Here is a 13,633-nt window from a genome sequence, read left to right as displayed (position 1 = left end):
AAGGACAGTTGTCATTTAGACCAAGCCTTTCCCGCCTAGGCTTAAATTTTTCCAAAGCAAAGCCCACGAAAATATCTGTGAGAGCTTGGCTATGGCGGCCGCGCTCTCGTCTATGGCGATGGCGATCGCGCACAGGAGGAAGCGAAGAAATCTAGGTATGTTGCTTATGCTATCCTTGATCATGTCCTGTCTTGAGAGATTCTTCTTGCGCGGCATTCTTTTCTTTGCTTTCAATCGTTTTGTAGTTCGATCGTTCAATGTTTTCTCGTGAATCCGATTCAATCGTGTAGGCATTGTTTCTAGTCTCGATCCTTTTCCTAGATCTTTACGTTCTAGAATTTTTTTTCCCCTTAATGCTTGATCTTTCGTCTGAAAATTTGGATGTTTTGTATGTTCTTCGATGTTTTCTCGTGAATCCGATTCAATTGTGTAGGCATATTTTCTAGTTTCGATCCTTTTCCTAGATCTTTTAGCGTTTACGTTCTAGAAAAAAATTTCCCTGCCAATGCTTGATCTTTAGTCTGGAGATTTGGATGTTTTGTATCGTCAAGGATGGCATTTTTGTGTGAGTGCGCTAGAGAGTTTTTTAAACTTCTTTTCATCCTGGACTTTCAGAGCGTTACAAGTTCTTGGTTTCTTATCCAGATTGGCGAGACAAAACACAAACGCTTCGAGGACAACACCACGGTAGCAAAGTATCGTGTGCCGCTTTCGGGTACAAGAACAGTGCTGCCAGGAGTCCCGACGAGGACAACTTGAAGATTCTAGTGGATCGCATGCAAGGGATGATACACAAGACAGACAGTGCCACTTACGCTAGAGTTTTACGAGTTTGCGCTAAGAACAAGGCTCTCCAGCAAGGGAAGAAAATTCACAGCTACATTCGGGATAGCGGGCAGGAGCAGGACAGGATACTCGGGAACCATCTCATAGAGATGTATCTCAAGTGTGGGAGCTTAAGGGACGCGCAGAGAATGTTTGACGAGATGGTTTCGCGGGACGCTATTCTTTGGACTTCTATGATCTCGGCCTACTCAGAGCGTGGTCACTACAAGACGGCATTGAAGCTGTTCCAGAGAATGCAAGGCGAGAGTGTAAAGCCGGACAACGTCACCTTTGTCACCGTCCTCAATTGCTGCGGGAAAATGAGTGCTTTGCAAGAAGGCAAGCTTATTCACTCGCAGCTCACTGGAAACGGGTTTGAGAACGACCTCATCGTCAAGACTGCGCTACTCAACATGTATGGGAAGTGCGGTAGCCTGACAGACGCAAGGAAGGTCTTTGAAGAAATCCAGGGGAAAGATATCATCACTTGGAACGCAATGCTCTCGGTCTACGTCCAACATAGTGCGTACGAGGAGGCGCTCGAGCTCTACAGGAAGATGGAGCTCACTCCAAGCGTCAGCACTTTTGTCACTGTGATCAATGCGTGTGCCGGCGCTACAGCTCTCGAAGATGGTCGACAGGTTCATGCTGTGGTCACTGCGAGAGGTTTGGAAACTGAGGATGCGGTCTCCAGCGCATTGCTCAACATGTATGGAAAGTGTGGCAGCCTCGAAGACGCTGCCAAGGTTTTCTGGAAGAGACGCGAATACGACGACGTTGCTTGGGCTCATATGATATCCTTCTACACACAGTGGCATCGCAGCAAAGAAGCACTCGGGCTTTTCAGACTCATGAGGCTAGAAGGTGTCCGGGTTGACAAGTTTGCCTTCACGACCACCTTGAGCGCATGCAATGGTGCCGAGTGCCTGGCGGAGGGAAGACTTCTTCATGCCGGCATAGAAGAGAGTGGCTTTGAATCGGACGTGGTCGTACGAAGCGCTCTGATCCATATGTATGGCCGCTGTGGTCTCTACGATGCTGCTTGGGAGCTCTTCCAGTCCGTGCCAACGAAGAATGTGCTGCTCTCCAGCGCTATGATAGCAACTTGTGAGAGACACGGACACTGGCGAGAGCTTCTCGACGTCTACCAGAACGTCCAGTCGGTTCCTTACAAGCTGACAATCATCAGCGTTCTCAAGGCCTGTGCGGAGCTCCAGGAGTTGGAGCGGGGCAAGGCTGTTCATGAGAGCATCAAAGGCAAGGATTTGTATCAGGATGGTGGTATCAGAGAGGCGCTGCTGGGCATGTACTGCAAGTGCGGAGCTCTGGAAGACGCACAAAATCTCTTCGACAGAACTCCGGACAAGTCTACCGCATTTTGGAACGCTCTGCTCGACGCTTACGTGAAGCAGGGTCAGCTGGAAAGAGCGTCCGAGCTGTTCGAACAAATGCAGGCTAACGACGTAGAAGCGAACGAGATCACAGTCGCATGCGTGAGCTCGTTGCGAGAAGGGTCCCAGGTTTTGGAAACTACACCGGAGAACCAAGAAGAGCTTTGTCGGCAGCAGACTGGAACAGTGGAGCTGGTCGCCTAAGACTTAGACGAGCTGGTTGACTTTGGAAAACACCAAAGCATTGCGAGAACTTCAAAGGATTGCGCACAATGTTCTCGTGCCTTATCGCCGCATCTACGAAGTTATCAGCAGGTAAGAGCGGCACTCTCATTCCGTCCCTCAAGGATGGAACCGGATTAGTGAAGGCAGAAGATGAAGCAGGGAGTCTTGATCTCGGTGAACCTGATTCTTTAGCCGACCTCCTGAGCAGCTTGAGGGTCGATACCAAGAAGCTCTCCGAGAAGACCAAGCGTCGAAGTTGTGCTTTCAAGTTATTCAGGTACTTGGGAGGTAGAAAGGACAGGGACAAAGTAGTGTTGGTCAACTGGCGTATGGGGAGAAACTTATCGCAGCTCATCTGCCATCTGGACACTCTCCACGATCGATCTGCGGAGCTTCTTCGCGAAGAGATGATGCTTCTAAGGGAGTGCAAGGACTCTTCCACAGCGATTGGGATCGCTGCTGCCATCTCGAACCAGACTTTGTGTAAGAAGTGGGATGAGATCTACAGGCTTTGGACGCAGCTGGGGATGCTCAGTTATGCCATCCAGGTGGAGAAGAAGGCCGTTCCTTCCGCCGAGCTCTTTGCGGGAATCATAGCCGAGACCGAGACGTCACTCCGCAAGCTCTTGCAACGGGCCTCCCTCTTCCTCAAAGCTGTGAAAATTCTTGGCGAGGCCAGTAACAGGACGGATCTCTCGCAAGACCAACTTCAGGCAACAAACCTGTTGCTGGAGAGGTTACACCCATCAAGAATCTCGGCTAGCTGCGTGCAAGACGTTGTTGTGGCTTCCACTCAGCTGGAAGACGAAGTGCTCGTCATGGGAAGCGTTCTGGGATGTGGGAGCTACGCCGCCGTCCAAGAAGTCCAAGCCTTCGGACAGAGATACGCTCTTAAGCTCTTCAAAGACGACGCATCGTTTGTGAGGGAGGCTGCTCTACACTTGCAGCTCCAGCATCCTCACATCGTCCAGGTTCTCGGCCATGTCGAGCTCAAGAGAGACAGCGACCTCAAGTATGGATTGCTGCTGGAGCTCATGGAAGCTGGCAATCTTGAGTCCTACATCAACAAGTCCAAGCAAAGAAGCGGCTTTGCGCCACCTTTCTCCGCCTTGGTCTGCGTCGACATGATGCTCCAGATCGCTCGAGGCCTGAAGTACTTGCACTCGCTCCAGATCATCCACAGGGACGTGAAGCCGAGCAACATCCTCTTGACCCGGGCTCCCGGCTCTTCTCCGAGCGGCCTCTTGCTCAAGCTCGCGGACTTTGGCACGGCCAAGACGGTGGAGTGCTCCGACCAAGCTCACACTTCGAAGCGAGGCACAGGATTCTACAGGGCTCCGGAAGTCATGGTTCCAGACCGCGGTGGTGGTGACGAGTTTTGTGCGAGGTACACGCTCAAGGCGGACGTTTACAGCTTTGGGATGACGTGCTACAGCATTCTCACTGGAGAGGTACCGTTTTGCGAGACCAGAGGAGTGGATATTAAAAAGATCAAGGGGAGTTGGATGAAACCAGGAGTGAGGCCTTCGCTGCCGGGATACGTAAACACACTCTTGGGAGGAGTGGTGCAGCAGTGCTGGTCTAGTAATCCCGAGATGAGGCAGTGCTTTCAGGAGATTTGCTGGGAGCTGGAGTGCATACGCTGCTATCTCTCGGGGTCCACTGCTATAGAGAGCTCGAGTAAACCGACAGCTACGCAAAGAGGTAATCTCCTCCTTGCGTGACTCAAGGGGGAAATATATTGTCTACACGAAACGGATAGTAGTTATTAAGGCTCTCCAGGAAGATATGATAGCGGGCAGGAGCAGGACAGATTACTGGGCAACCATCTCATAGGAATGCGCAGAAAATGTTTGACGAGATGGTTTTGCAGGACGCTTCCTATGATCTTGGCATGTAAATTATATTTATATATCAAATATACCACATGACAAAATATGTTTAAACCGAACCATACGGTTTAGCCCCGGTTTTTAATTGTGCTTTTGATCCCAGAGTTGGAAAAACACTGGAGGAGAAGGAAAGCCTAGCTATAGGCCAACAACAAGCTTAACAGTAATCACCATAGCCACAAATGAGGAGAATCCAAACCAGGTACATTTCTTAGTGAATGTATTATAGAAAGTGATAAATTCTTTTGAAAAGGCTTGGATTTGCTCTTGAAGGGAGTCACATGGGATGATGGCTCAAAACTGTATAGTTATATTTACTTGCATCCAAATTGTAAACACATTTTAACAATCATCAGATTGAATGTCACAATTGACCATTAATACCATTCTTGCTGAATGATTTCTCCTATTGCAAAGTCTCTATAAATCTTTTAAAGGAAGTGTACTTAATAAAAATGTATTGTCCAAATAATTATATAAATAAAATCTGTATATTCTAGAGAGTTCATGGAGTTTATTATGGATATGAAGTAGAAGTTTAAAAGAAGTGTGTGGATAAAGTTTTGCAATTTTTCATGTTTATATAACTTGTCACTAGTTGCATATGTCACAAAAGAATTTATCAGTAAAAACAGCTATATGGTTAATTTGTCTTGTGTGCATAATTTGACATCGACCATTGCTACATTAAGATAATTTGTCACTTATATGTTTCTTTAGGTTATAAACCTTGGTCCATATATTTCAAAAAGCTCAGGACAAGGATTGGGCTTCTTATGTCTTTCCTTCTTTAGAGAAATTAAAAAGATAACAAGACCAACTAATTAACATTTCAAATTTTTACTTCTAGAAGATGTTTTCTCAACTTCAAGCACTTCTAGGTAAATCTAGCATAAAAAACATTTTCAGTCAACTCTTTTCCATAAAGAAGTGTAACTTATTATTTTTCTTGCTTGATTTGATATATGCTCAAAGATCAAATGTCGTCTCACTAATTCTCCAACTTCAATACGTGCTAATAGCCTTTAAATGTTTTGCATAGCATGGATGTGATTGTATAAAAGTCTGAATCCCCATAATTGCACTTCATAAAAGATATATCAGCTACATACCAACTTTCAGAATTGTTGCACTTGCATTTTATAGCATAAAAAAGCAGAAAGATTTTCTTCAGATTACAAGCATATCTGTAACTTGTCAAGAAGGCTTATATCCTTGAATGAGATATGTTCCTGAAGTGCAAACTTCCTTAGTATGCTTGTAATACTCCTTGCAAGAAAAACCTTCAAATAATAATTTATGAAATGAATTAACCAAAGCCATAACAAAGTCATTAATTTATACATATATTTACCATGCAAAATATATCACTTCACCCATTTTTATAAGCATTCAATGACATAAGTAGTATTAAAATGAATTATGAGGAAACTGTATTCCTACATGCTTCGCCAAACACAATCTACATCATACTAGTTCTTTAAAAATAAAATAAAATCTCTTGAAAAGTAATATTTCAAACAAAGCCTACAATGGCTTTCTTCCCGTCCATCATCATTTATAATAATCCTTACACAAGAATAAATATTTACATGTTTTTCATCTATGAATTTACCATTTTCAAGATTAGAATGAGGTGTGTGGTGTAAATTATCATCTGAATATAATTTTTCATGTAAATATAATGAACAATTTCTCACATGAGGTCTAATTTTTCTTAAGGAAAATTACCCCAAGCCAAGAGTGTACGTCACCTTTGTCACCATTCTCAACCGCTGAAAAGGAATGCTTTGCAAGGAACTTATTCACTTGCAGCTCACTGGGAACGGCTTTGAGAACGATCTCATTGTCAGGACAGCACTACTGAACATAGGAAGGGCAGTAGCCTGAAAGACACAAGGGAGGTCTTTTAAGAAATCCAGGGGAAGGATATTGTTACTTGGAAAGCCATGCTCTCAGTCTGTGTCCAACATAGTGTGTACGACGAGGTGCTCGATCTCTACAGGAAGATGGAGCTCACTACCTTTGTAGATTCGAAGATGGTCGACAAGTTCATGCTGGGGTCACCACGAGAGGTTTAGAAACTGAGGATGCGATCCCAGGAACCAAGAAGAGCTTTGTCGGCAGCAGACTGGAGCAGTAGAGCAAGACTTTGGTTGACTTCGAAAACTTCAAAGGTACAATCCGTCACGTAAGCATGGAACTGGATTCGTGAAGCCTTGATCTCGGTGAACCCGATTCCTTACCCGACCCCTTGAGAGGCTTGAGGGTCGATTCCAAGAAGCTCACCGAGAAGACCAAGCATCGACGTGGTGCTTACGCTACTATCTCGCTGCTATAGAGAGCTCGAACAAGCCCCTTGGGGGAAATCTATAACCGTTAAACTTATTTTAAACGACTCAAGCCCTAATTTTGACGGTAAGGATGTGGCCATCCGAACGTTGCGTCCCGCCATTCGGTGCGAGAGCTTTGGTGCGGCAGCTATGGCGCCCAAGAAGGGCAAGGGCAAAGGGAAGAAGAAGGGCGCCGCACCAAAGCCAGACTCTGGCTGGATCAAGGTACTGCGATTTGATCGATCCATGGATTTCTCACATTTGTTTTCACTTAGGCGCTTGGAAATGGAAAATGGGAGAGACCGCTGGAAGCTCTTCCTGACCCCGTGGTTTCGCCTGCCTTTAACGAGACTCGTCTCAATTTGCTGGCGACATGTAACTTGGTAAGTTCTATGCTTTTCTTTCCTCGTTCTTAGCAGCTCAACTCTTGTTGTAGATATCTATCATCTGGAGTTCCAGAGTGGACGAGCCTTTCATCACCGAGCTCTTCAGCGTTCCTCGCCCAAATCTCGTAAGTTCCTCTTGAGTCCTCTGGGATCATCTCAAAGTTCTATCTCCAGGAGAAACTAGAGCTCCGGGGAGCCAAGTTCTTGACCAGGTATGTCATGTCGCCTTACACTGTTGCTCCAGCGCTCAAGGAACTGGATTTATCGTGCTGTGCAGCTCTAAACTATGTTTTGATAGAGGTAACTTCTCTCATTGTTCTTTTCCGGCAGACTTTGCTCACAGCGCGTGACCTTTCGCAGTCGAATTCTCTCGAGAGAATCTCTCTAGCGCGATGCGTCCACTTGAAAACAGCACACATTGTAGTTCGAGGTTTGAAAGAGCTCGATCTCCAGCAATGCAACGAGCTCGTCGATCTGATGCTTTGGAGCGATGTGATAACCACGCTTAATCCTTCTTACAAAGAGAAGATCAGGCTAGAACTCTACTGCCCCCAGCTCAAAAACTTCGAATGGCCTCCTGTCAAGGTGATGAAAACTTTCCTCTTTCTTGCCAGAAAATAACTTCTTTTTCTTTTTGCAATCCAGATCATAAAACCGGAAGTGGTGCCCCCGCCACCATTGCGAGAACTTCTTGCACAGGACAAGATCAATGAGAAATACGATCTGGAGCAACGAAAAGTTCTCGAGCCTGGATTTACTGGGACGATCGACGCACCAAAAACACCTTACTTGGCATTTAACTCCTACTTAAAGTCGCTCTAGAGCCCTAGGCGAAGGAGCAGCAGTGTTCTCCCGGTGCTACGAGATGAGGTATGACGCTTGGAAATCTCTTTCCCCTCAGAAAAAAACGAATTTTTTTGCGTGTTCTTGCGGCAGTGACCCAAATGGCGATAAGCTCATTCTTCGTGGCATGATCTTCCACGGCTACCACGGCGTGTACGACGAAGAGAAGAAATTGGGCCAAAAGTTCCTGGTGGACGCGGATGTGTGGACCGATTTGTCCAAGGCTTGCAACAGCGACAACATCGAGGATTCAATCAGCTATGGAGCGATCTACAGGTAGAAACTTGGAAGAATTCCTCCCAAAAATCGATTTTTTTGGTGCCAGGATCGTCAAGGCTGTGGTAGAAGGTCCACCATTTTCTCTCTTGGAGGCCGTGGCAGCGAGCATTGCAAAGGGCGTGTTTGAGAGATTTCCATCCGCGACGAGCATTCGCGTGAGAGTGGGAAAGCCTCACGTTGCTGTCAAAGGGAGCGTAGATTATTTGGGAGTAGAGATTTTTCGAAGAAACCCATCCAGCAATAAAGAGATTTAGGGTTCTTGGAGATTTTGTTTCTAGGGTTTTAGTTCTTCCGCGATGGCGGCCGAGGAAGAAGGCGCGGGGATGGATTCCCTGTCCGGATTGCGCATGGACATCGGCAATCTGCTCGTCTTCGACGCTACTGATCCAGGAATCGAGGAGGCGTCGACTTCCAGGTAGGGACGATTTTCTTCTCGCTCGGATGGAGCTACATTTTTCTTCTTGTGGATGATTTCTAGCGATGATTATGACGAGCAATGCCTCCGAAAGGGCGCTCGAGCCATTCAAGCGCTGGCAGAGAAGCTGTTTAACATGCCTTCTGAGGCGGATAAGTATGGGCGTCTCGTGATCTTGCCTCCTCCCACAACAAAGCTTCCTAGAGAAAAACCTGTGAGTAGAAATTCTTTCTTTTTTCTCCTTCTCATTCATTTTGGATTTGTCCTTGTAGCTCCCGAAGCCGCGGCCACCCACGAAATGGGAGCAATTCGCACAGAGCAAAGGTATCTATCTTGTGTGGTCTCTTTGGATTTGTGTATACAAGGATTTTTATTTTATTTCCCCAGGTATAAAGAAGAGGAAACGCAGCAAGCTAGATTTTGATGAAGACGCTGGGGAATGGAGAAGGCGGTATGGTTATAAAAGAGTTGCAGATGAGCGAGACATACCTGTAATTGAGGCCAAGAGCACTGATGGTAAGTGGCTTTTGTTTCCATATTTGGTTTCACTTAGCGCATTTGTCTCTCTGGGTTATGCAGAACCTGGAGAAGATCCATTCTCAAACATGAAGAAAGAAAAGAAGGCACGCATTGAAAAGCAAGAGAAGAATCGTCTCCAGAACTTGAAACACACGCTCAAAGTTGCCGGAAAATCTGCGCTCCCGAGGTAAATATTATTAGTCTCAAACCACATCGTCTGATTGTTGTTTTGATCATTAGTACTGTCCAATTGTCGACGATGGCTTTGCCTATAACCGGCTCCGCGCAAGTTCCAAAGAAACTCACGAAAGATGAACTCGGCGAGATTGCTGGACACGCAAGTACTGCTACGGCCAGCGTAGGCAAGTTTGATCGTAAGCTGGAGGGTGAAAAGCCGGCAAAACACGCAGGAAAGCATCGAAAGGTGAGATTTCTGTTCTCCCTTTTCCCTTCTGTTATTCTTTGTTCTTAACGCATAAAAAATGTGTAATACAGTTCCTTCCAGTCGTTGGATCCTCCAAAGAGGAGAAACAACAGTCCGATAAGATTCTGGACAAAGTGCTCTCCCGTCACAATCAGGAGATTGTTGATGTGAACAAGGTGAGCGATTTGATTTTCGCCTTTCGTGGCCTGGCGAACTTCTCTCACGGCGTGCTTGGCTTTTGTGTAGGCTGTTAGCAGCTACAACACATCGCAGCAGAGCCAACGCGAGCGTCAAAACATCGCTAATGGTGGCCACAGTAAAAAGAAATTCGGGCGTGGCGGCGGTACAAAGGGGCCATCCAGGGATAAAAACAAGCTGGCCGGAAGAAACAAAACCTCTAAAGGCTCCAAGTTCGCCAGAGGTAAAGATGCCAAATAGGACTGAGGACGGATGCGCTGGACTCTATCGCCAAAGTATCGACAGGGTATGTGACGAGATGAAAAGTTGTCGAAAATTAACAGCTTTTTTTCCAGATCACCGTGAAAGAGCCTGGCAACAGTCGCGGCCACCATGTATCCAGCTCCTCCGAAAACGTCTAGTGAGTGGTGGAAATAGACAGGATGGTTTTTGATCCTCCACTGCCTGGAATCACCTTTGGAAACTTGCAGATTAACAGATCAGCTTCTCTCCGATAGATAAGGTCCCGGACAAAGTTATCTCCCATGACGTTGCAAGCTAGAGTGGATTCGATTTCTCCCACTGCCGTGCCTTGCGTGGCCTGGTAAAATTCCTTTCTCGTGACACGCTTGGCTTTTGTATAGGCTGAAGCATCGCTCGCTAGTGAAAAAAAGAATTGCGCGTGGATGAGTGATCATCCAGGGACAAAAACAAGTTGGCCGGAAGAAACATGTCCACTAGCCAGAGGTAAAGCTGCCAAGTTGGGGGTATTGTATCGAAGTATCATTGTGTGCTCTTTTCTCCCTTGATAGTGATTTCTCGATCTTTGCTCTTGGTAGGACCATTGTGTCTTTATTTTTTCTCCTTTGTGCCAATACTTGATTGCCTTCCTTTGCCTCAATTATCCTTGCTTTTGCTTGACCCATGGTTTCTAGAAGTCCTCGTTGGATTGGATTGATTGAGGAAATAGCGTTTCTAGAAGAGCTCTTTTTCACCTGTTCTTTGTTATTTGTTTTCAGCTGTATGGATAGAGCTTTCCGCGACACTGACGTGTTTCATCAGGCAGTGTGTCAGATATCTCTGGAATCATGCAGCGTGATGATGCAGGCGAGGAAGGACGTTTTGTACTGGTTGTTGCTTGATCCCGCCACCTTTTATTCTCGAGAGATTCTTCCCTTGGAAGGAAAATATCAATTTGTTAGACAAGTTTTGGGAAGAAATGGAAGAGAGAGCGATTTTCCAGTGGTCAAGCCAACTGAAAGCAAAAGGCCATTGGACCACAAACCATAGACAAGATCAAGTCGGAGTTCTTTTGCGAATTTTCCATGGTACAAAACAATATGGAAGCTTCCATGGACATGCATGCACATGCGCCGGCCATGTTCCCATGCCACGTATTGCGGCAGCTTTGGCGGTTATTGGCGAGGCCTGCGCCACGTCACGCGGAGCCGACCACGTGGAGCCGGCGAGAAAATGTAACCGTAAATCCACTTGCCACGTGGGTGAGTGCATAGATTCCGACCGCCAGATGCGTGTGACGCAAGCGGGCTGATCGACGTGTCTGCCAGCGCGGCGGCCGTGCGGTGAGGTGGCGAAAGGGGGGCATAAATAGGGTTTTCATTGCCGTGCTTGACTCGAGTTCGCGCTTTGCTTATAAGCGTCGCATTCTCGCCGAAGAACAGTCTTTCCTGGGTGAGAGATTCGATGCAATTGACTTGGATCGATCGACCCACCGCGATTTCTCCCTAGTTGCTTCAGCAGGGAAGAGGATAGAGCTTTGTTTCCATTCTAGCTTCGTGTGATCTCCCGATTCGAGCAGTGCCAGGTATAAGAAATCCACTGGGCACGAAGCATTCGATCGCTTCTCATCTGGGTCTCGATCAATTTCTCGCAATCTGATCGCCAAGTTCCAAATGGCGCCTTTGCAAGAACTCATCCCGGGCCTCCCTTTCGACGTCGCGCTCCACTGCCTGGTTCGTGTTCCTCACACCAGCCATCCCCAAATGCAGCGCGTGTGCCGCGAGTGGGAGAGCCTCATCGCCAGCCCGGATTTCTACGCGCTGCGCAAGAAATGTGCCACTACCCGTTCCGCGATCGTCGTCGCGCAAGCCCATAAATCTCCCAAATCTCCGGAAGAACAGCAGCCACCAAAGGGTGCCCTGCCGCCATTTGGGCTCAGTCTCTACTACCCCAGCTCGCGATCCTGGGAGAGAATTCCGCCCATCCCGGAGCTCGGCGATCATGGCGGGATCCCCCTCTTCTCCGGCATCGCGGCGGTGGAATCGAAGCTCTTCATCGTCGGGGGCTGGAATCCCAGCTCCTTCCAGGCGATGAGGAGCGTCTTCGTGTTTGATTTCTCGCGCGGCGCCTGGAGCAGGGGATCCGACATGCCCGGCGCCGCCAGATCCTTCTTCGCGTGCTGCGCGGTGGGCGACGACTCCATCTTCGTCGCGGGCGGGCACGACGAGAGCAAGAACGCGCTGCGCAGCTGCGATCGCTACCTCGTCCGCGAGGATCGCTGGGAGCCCATGCCGGACATGACACAGGAGCGCGACGAGAGCAGGGGCATCGCGATCGATCGGTCGTCGCAGCGATTGGGTCCCAAATTCGGCGTCGTCAGCGGCTATGGCAGCGATTCCCAGGGCGAATTCAGCCGCAGCGCCGAGTTCTTGGATCCCGCCACGGGGAAGTGGTCGCGCGCCGAGGACCTCATCGACGACTCCTTGGTTTCGCACAGGGACGGCACGAATCTCTTCGTGGGCGCCGGCGATTCGATCGTCTACTGCTGCTCGCGCTCCAGCGGCGAGATCTGGAGGCTGGATTGCTGCGATCATCCGCGCAACGCGACGAATCGCTGCTCCAGGAGGGTGGGGCAATTGCCGGCTAATTGTGGCAAGGCGGTGGCGGCGTGCGCGGGCATTAGTGGCGGCGGTGTCGTGGTTCTCGGGCAGGACGAGAGGGGTGTGCTCGCCGGATTCGCCCCGCCAGATCGTCGGGATCGTCGAGATTCCGTGAGTGATTCCAAAGATTCCGCCACCACCTGGGTGGACGTGCTGGGCGATGGCGGCGACGAGTTTCGCGGGGTCGTGCAAGCGGCTTGCTCAATAGAGCTTTGAGAAAGAATGTGTGAGAATATTTTTGTGAATATACCGATACCAAAGGCTTCTCTTTTTCTTTGTCTGGCACGACCAGGCCATTTGATTGTTTAGATAGATAGAAACATTACATTGGGATTGAGGAATTTCAGGCCAGTTCATGGCACTAGAAGTTTCAGCTTCGTGATTGTGTGCATGGACCAGAGTTTTCATTTTGTCCACGAAAGATAATATACGTGGAAGTTTCAATTTCGTGATTGTGTGCATGAACCAAAGTTTCCACCTTGCACGAAAGATAATATTATGTATGGATAGTTTTCTTATCCATCCTCGGGATAAGATCTGACGAGCCTGCAAGGCTTTGTGATCAGAAATTATTCTGATGAGACTTGGATAGTGTATACGTAGAGGATTGGGGAGCATCGCTTTCGAAGTCAGTTGTGGGCGGTGATCGAGTTTAAGGTAGACCTAAAATCTGTTTGCCATGAGAATATTCTGTTCTTCCACGTGAGAGGGATCCATGGCGCAACGGTAGCGCGTCTGACTCCAGATCAGAAGGTTGCGTGTTCGAATCACGCTGGGTTCACTTTCGAGAAGATGGTGATTCTTTTGGGATATTCTCATATGAATCTCAGTGAGTTGGGATGCGACAAATTCAACGGACTCGAACGATCGATAGCTTATAATCTTTGGAGTTTCCATAGCTCCAAAATATTTATTAAAGACAGGTGACAACTAATAATCTTCTAGACAAGGTTAAAGACAAAAACTTATAATCTTTCATATCTCTTAAACGATTCGCATATTCTTCATTAAGTTTGGTCGTCTA

General features: G+C 47.7%; 6 protein-coding genes and 1 non-coding gene across 8 annotated transcripts; all 7 read left to right on the top strand.

Annotated features, from left to right (window-relative positions):
* The first annotated feature begins 65 nt into the window (after nt 1-65).
* Nucleotides 66-2,468, top strand: LOC9654328 (pentatricopeptide repeat-containing protein At5g27110). Its single transcript, XM_002983096.2, has 2 exons — nt 66-155; nt 646-2,468. Exons 1-2 carry the CDS (start codon nt 92-94, stop codon nt 2,418-2,420), a joined length of 1,839 nt encoding a protein of 612 aa, XP_002983142.2. The 5' UTR covers nt 66-91; the 3' UTR covers nt 2,421-2,468.
* Nucleotide 2,469: 1 nt separating this feature from the next.
* On the top strand, nt 2,470-4,392 carry LOC9654327 (light-sensor Protein kinase). Its single transcript, XM_002983095.2, has one exon. The coding sequence runs from the start codon at nt 2,489-2,491 to the stop codon at nt 4,163-4,165; it is 1,677 nt and encodes a 558-aa protein (XP_002983141.2). The 5' UTR covers nt 2,470-2,488; the 3' UTR covers nt 4,166-4,392.
* Nucleotides 4,393-6,816: 2,424 nt separating this feature from the next.
* On the top strand, nt 6,817-7,874 carry LOC112350970. The gene is made up of 4 exons (XM_024688042.1): nt 6,817-6,891; nt 6,942-7,049; nt 7,227-7,637; nt 7,698-7,874. Exons 1-4 carry the CDS (start codon nt 6,817-6,819, stop codon nt 7,872-7,874), a joined length of 771 nt encoding a protein of 256 aa, XP_024543810.1.
* Nucleotides 7,840-8,438, top strand: LOC9654326 (dihydroneopterin aldolase 1). Its single transcript, XM_002983094.2, has 3 exons — nt 7,840-7,922; nt 7,989-8,171; nt 8,221-8,438. Exons 1-3 carry the CDS (start codon nt 7,918-7,920, stop codon nt 8,426-8,428), a joined length of 396 nt encoding a protein of 131 aa, XP_002983140.1. The 5' UTR covers nt 7,840-7,917; the 3' UTR covers nt 8,429-8,438.
* On the top strand, nt 8,420-10,976 carry LOC9654325 (ribosome biogenesis regulatory protein homolog). Of its 2 annotated transcripts, none has more exons than XM_024688165.1 (10): nt 8,420-8,589; nt 8,653-8,803; nt 8,862-8,913; nt 8,977-9,105; nt 9,169-9,295; nt 9,349-9,532; nt 9,604-9,708; nt 9,779-10,016; nt 10,066-10,456; nt 10,772-10,976. In XM_024688165.1, the coding sequence occupies exons 1-8, from the start codon at nt 8,471-8,473 to the stop codon at nt 9,968-9,970; spliced, it is 1,059 nt and encodes a 352-aa protein (XP_024543933.1). In that variant the 5' UTR covers nt 8,420-8,470; the 3' UTR covers nt 9,971-10,016; nt 10,066-10,456; nt 10,772-10,976. The 2 variants fall into 2 exon arrangements, with proteins under 2 accessions (XP_024543933.1, XP_024543932.1); XM_024688164.1 differs by having other exon boundaries at nt 10,729-10,976.
* A 374-nt stretch (nt 10,977-11,350) lies between these two features.
* Nucleotides 11,351-12,883, top strand: LOC9654324 (F-box/kelch-repeat protein At1g80440). Its single transcript, XM_002983092.2, has one exon. The coding sequence runs from the start codon at nt 11,623-11,625 to the stop codon at nt 12,823-12,825; it is 1,203 nt and encodes a 400-aa protein (XP_002983138.2). The 5' UTR covers nt 11,351-11,622; the 3' UTR covers nt 12,826-12,883.
* A 435-nt stretch (nt 12,884-13,318) lies between these two features.
* On the top strand, nt 13,319-13,390 carry TRNAW-CCA. Its single transcript has one exon. It is a non-coding gene; the product is annotated as a tRNA-Trp (tRNA).
* Nucleotides 13,391-13,633: the final 243 nt, after the last annotated feature.

Source organism: Selaginella moellendorffii, unplaced genomic scaffold (assembly GCF_000143415.4).
Source record: "Selaginella moellendorffii unplaced genomic scaffold, v1.0 SELMOscaffold_56, whole genome shotgun sequence".
Lineage (NCBI taxonomy): Eukaryota > Viridiplantae > Streptophyta > Lycopodiopsida > Selaginellales > Selaginellaceae > Selaginella > Selaginella moellendorffii.
Note: the sequence above shows the minus strand (reverse complement) of the source record. Positions and strands in the feature narration are given on the sequence as shown.

What these genes read in the sequence shown, in the direction of transcription:
- LOC9654328 (XM_002983096.2), top strand. Translation starts at nt 92, where the DNA reads ATGGCGGCCGCGCTCTCGTCTATGGCGATGGCGATCGCGCACAGGAGG. An exon ending in GAGGAAGCGAAGAAATCTAG is followed by an intron (nt 156 to 645) that starts GTATGTTGCTTA and finishes TTTCTTATCCAG; the next exon opens with ATTGGCGAGACAAAACACAA.
- LOC9654327 (XM_002983095.2), top strand. Translation starts at nt 2,489, where the DNA reads ATGTTCTCGTGCCTTATCGCCGCATCTACGAAGTTATCAGCAGGTAAG.
- LOC112350970 (XM_024688042.1), top strand. Translation starts at nt 6,817, where the DNA reads ATGGCGCCCAAGAAGGGCAAGGGCAAAGGGAAGAAGAAGGGCGCCGCA. An exon ending in CAGACTCTGGCTGGATCAAG is followed by an intron (nt 6,892 to 6,941) that starts GTACTGCGATTT and finishes GTTTTCACTTAG; the next exon opens with GCGCTTGGAAATGGAAAATG. An exon ending in TCGAATGGCCTCCTGTCAAG is followed by an intron (nt 7,638 to 7,697) that starts GTGATGAAAACT and finishes TTTGCAATCCAG; the next exon opens with ATCATAAAACCGGAAGTGGT.
- LOC9654326 (XM_002983094.2), top strand. An exon ending in AGCTATGGAGCGATCTACAG is followed by an intron (nt 8,172 to 8,220) that starts GTAGAAACTTGG and finishes TTTTGGTGCCAG; the next exon opens with GATCGTCAAGGCTGTGGTAG.
- LOC9654325 (XM_024688165.1), top strand. Translation starts at nt 8,471, where the DNA reads ATGGCGGCCGAGGAAGAAGGCGCGGGGATGGATTCCCTGTCCGGATTG. An exon ending in ACGCAGGAAAGCATCGAAAG is followed by an intron (nt 9,533 to 9,603) that starts GTGAGATTTCTG and finishes TGTGTAATACAG; the next exon opens with TTCCTTCCAGTCGTTGGATC. An exon ending in AGATTGTTGATGTGAACAAG is followed by an intron (nt 9,709 to 9,778) that starts GTGAGCGATTTG and finishes GCTTTTGTGTAG; the next exon opens with GCTGTTAGCAGCTACAACAC.
- LOC9654324 (XM_002983092.2), top strand. Translation starts at nt 11,623, where the DNA reads ATGGCGCCTTTGCAAGAACTCATCCCGGGCCTCCCTTTCGACGTCGCG.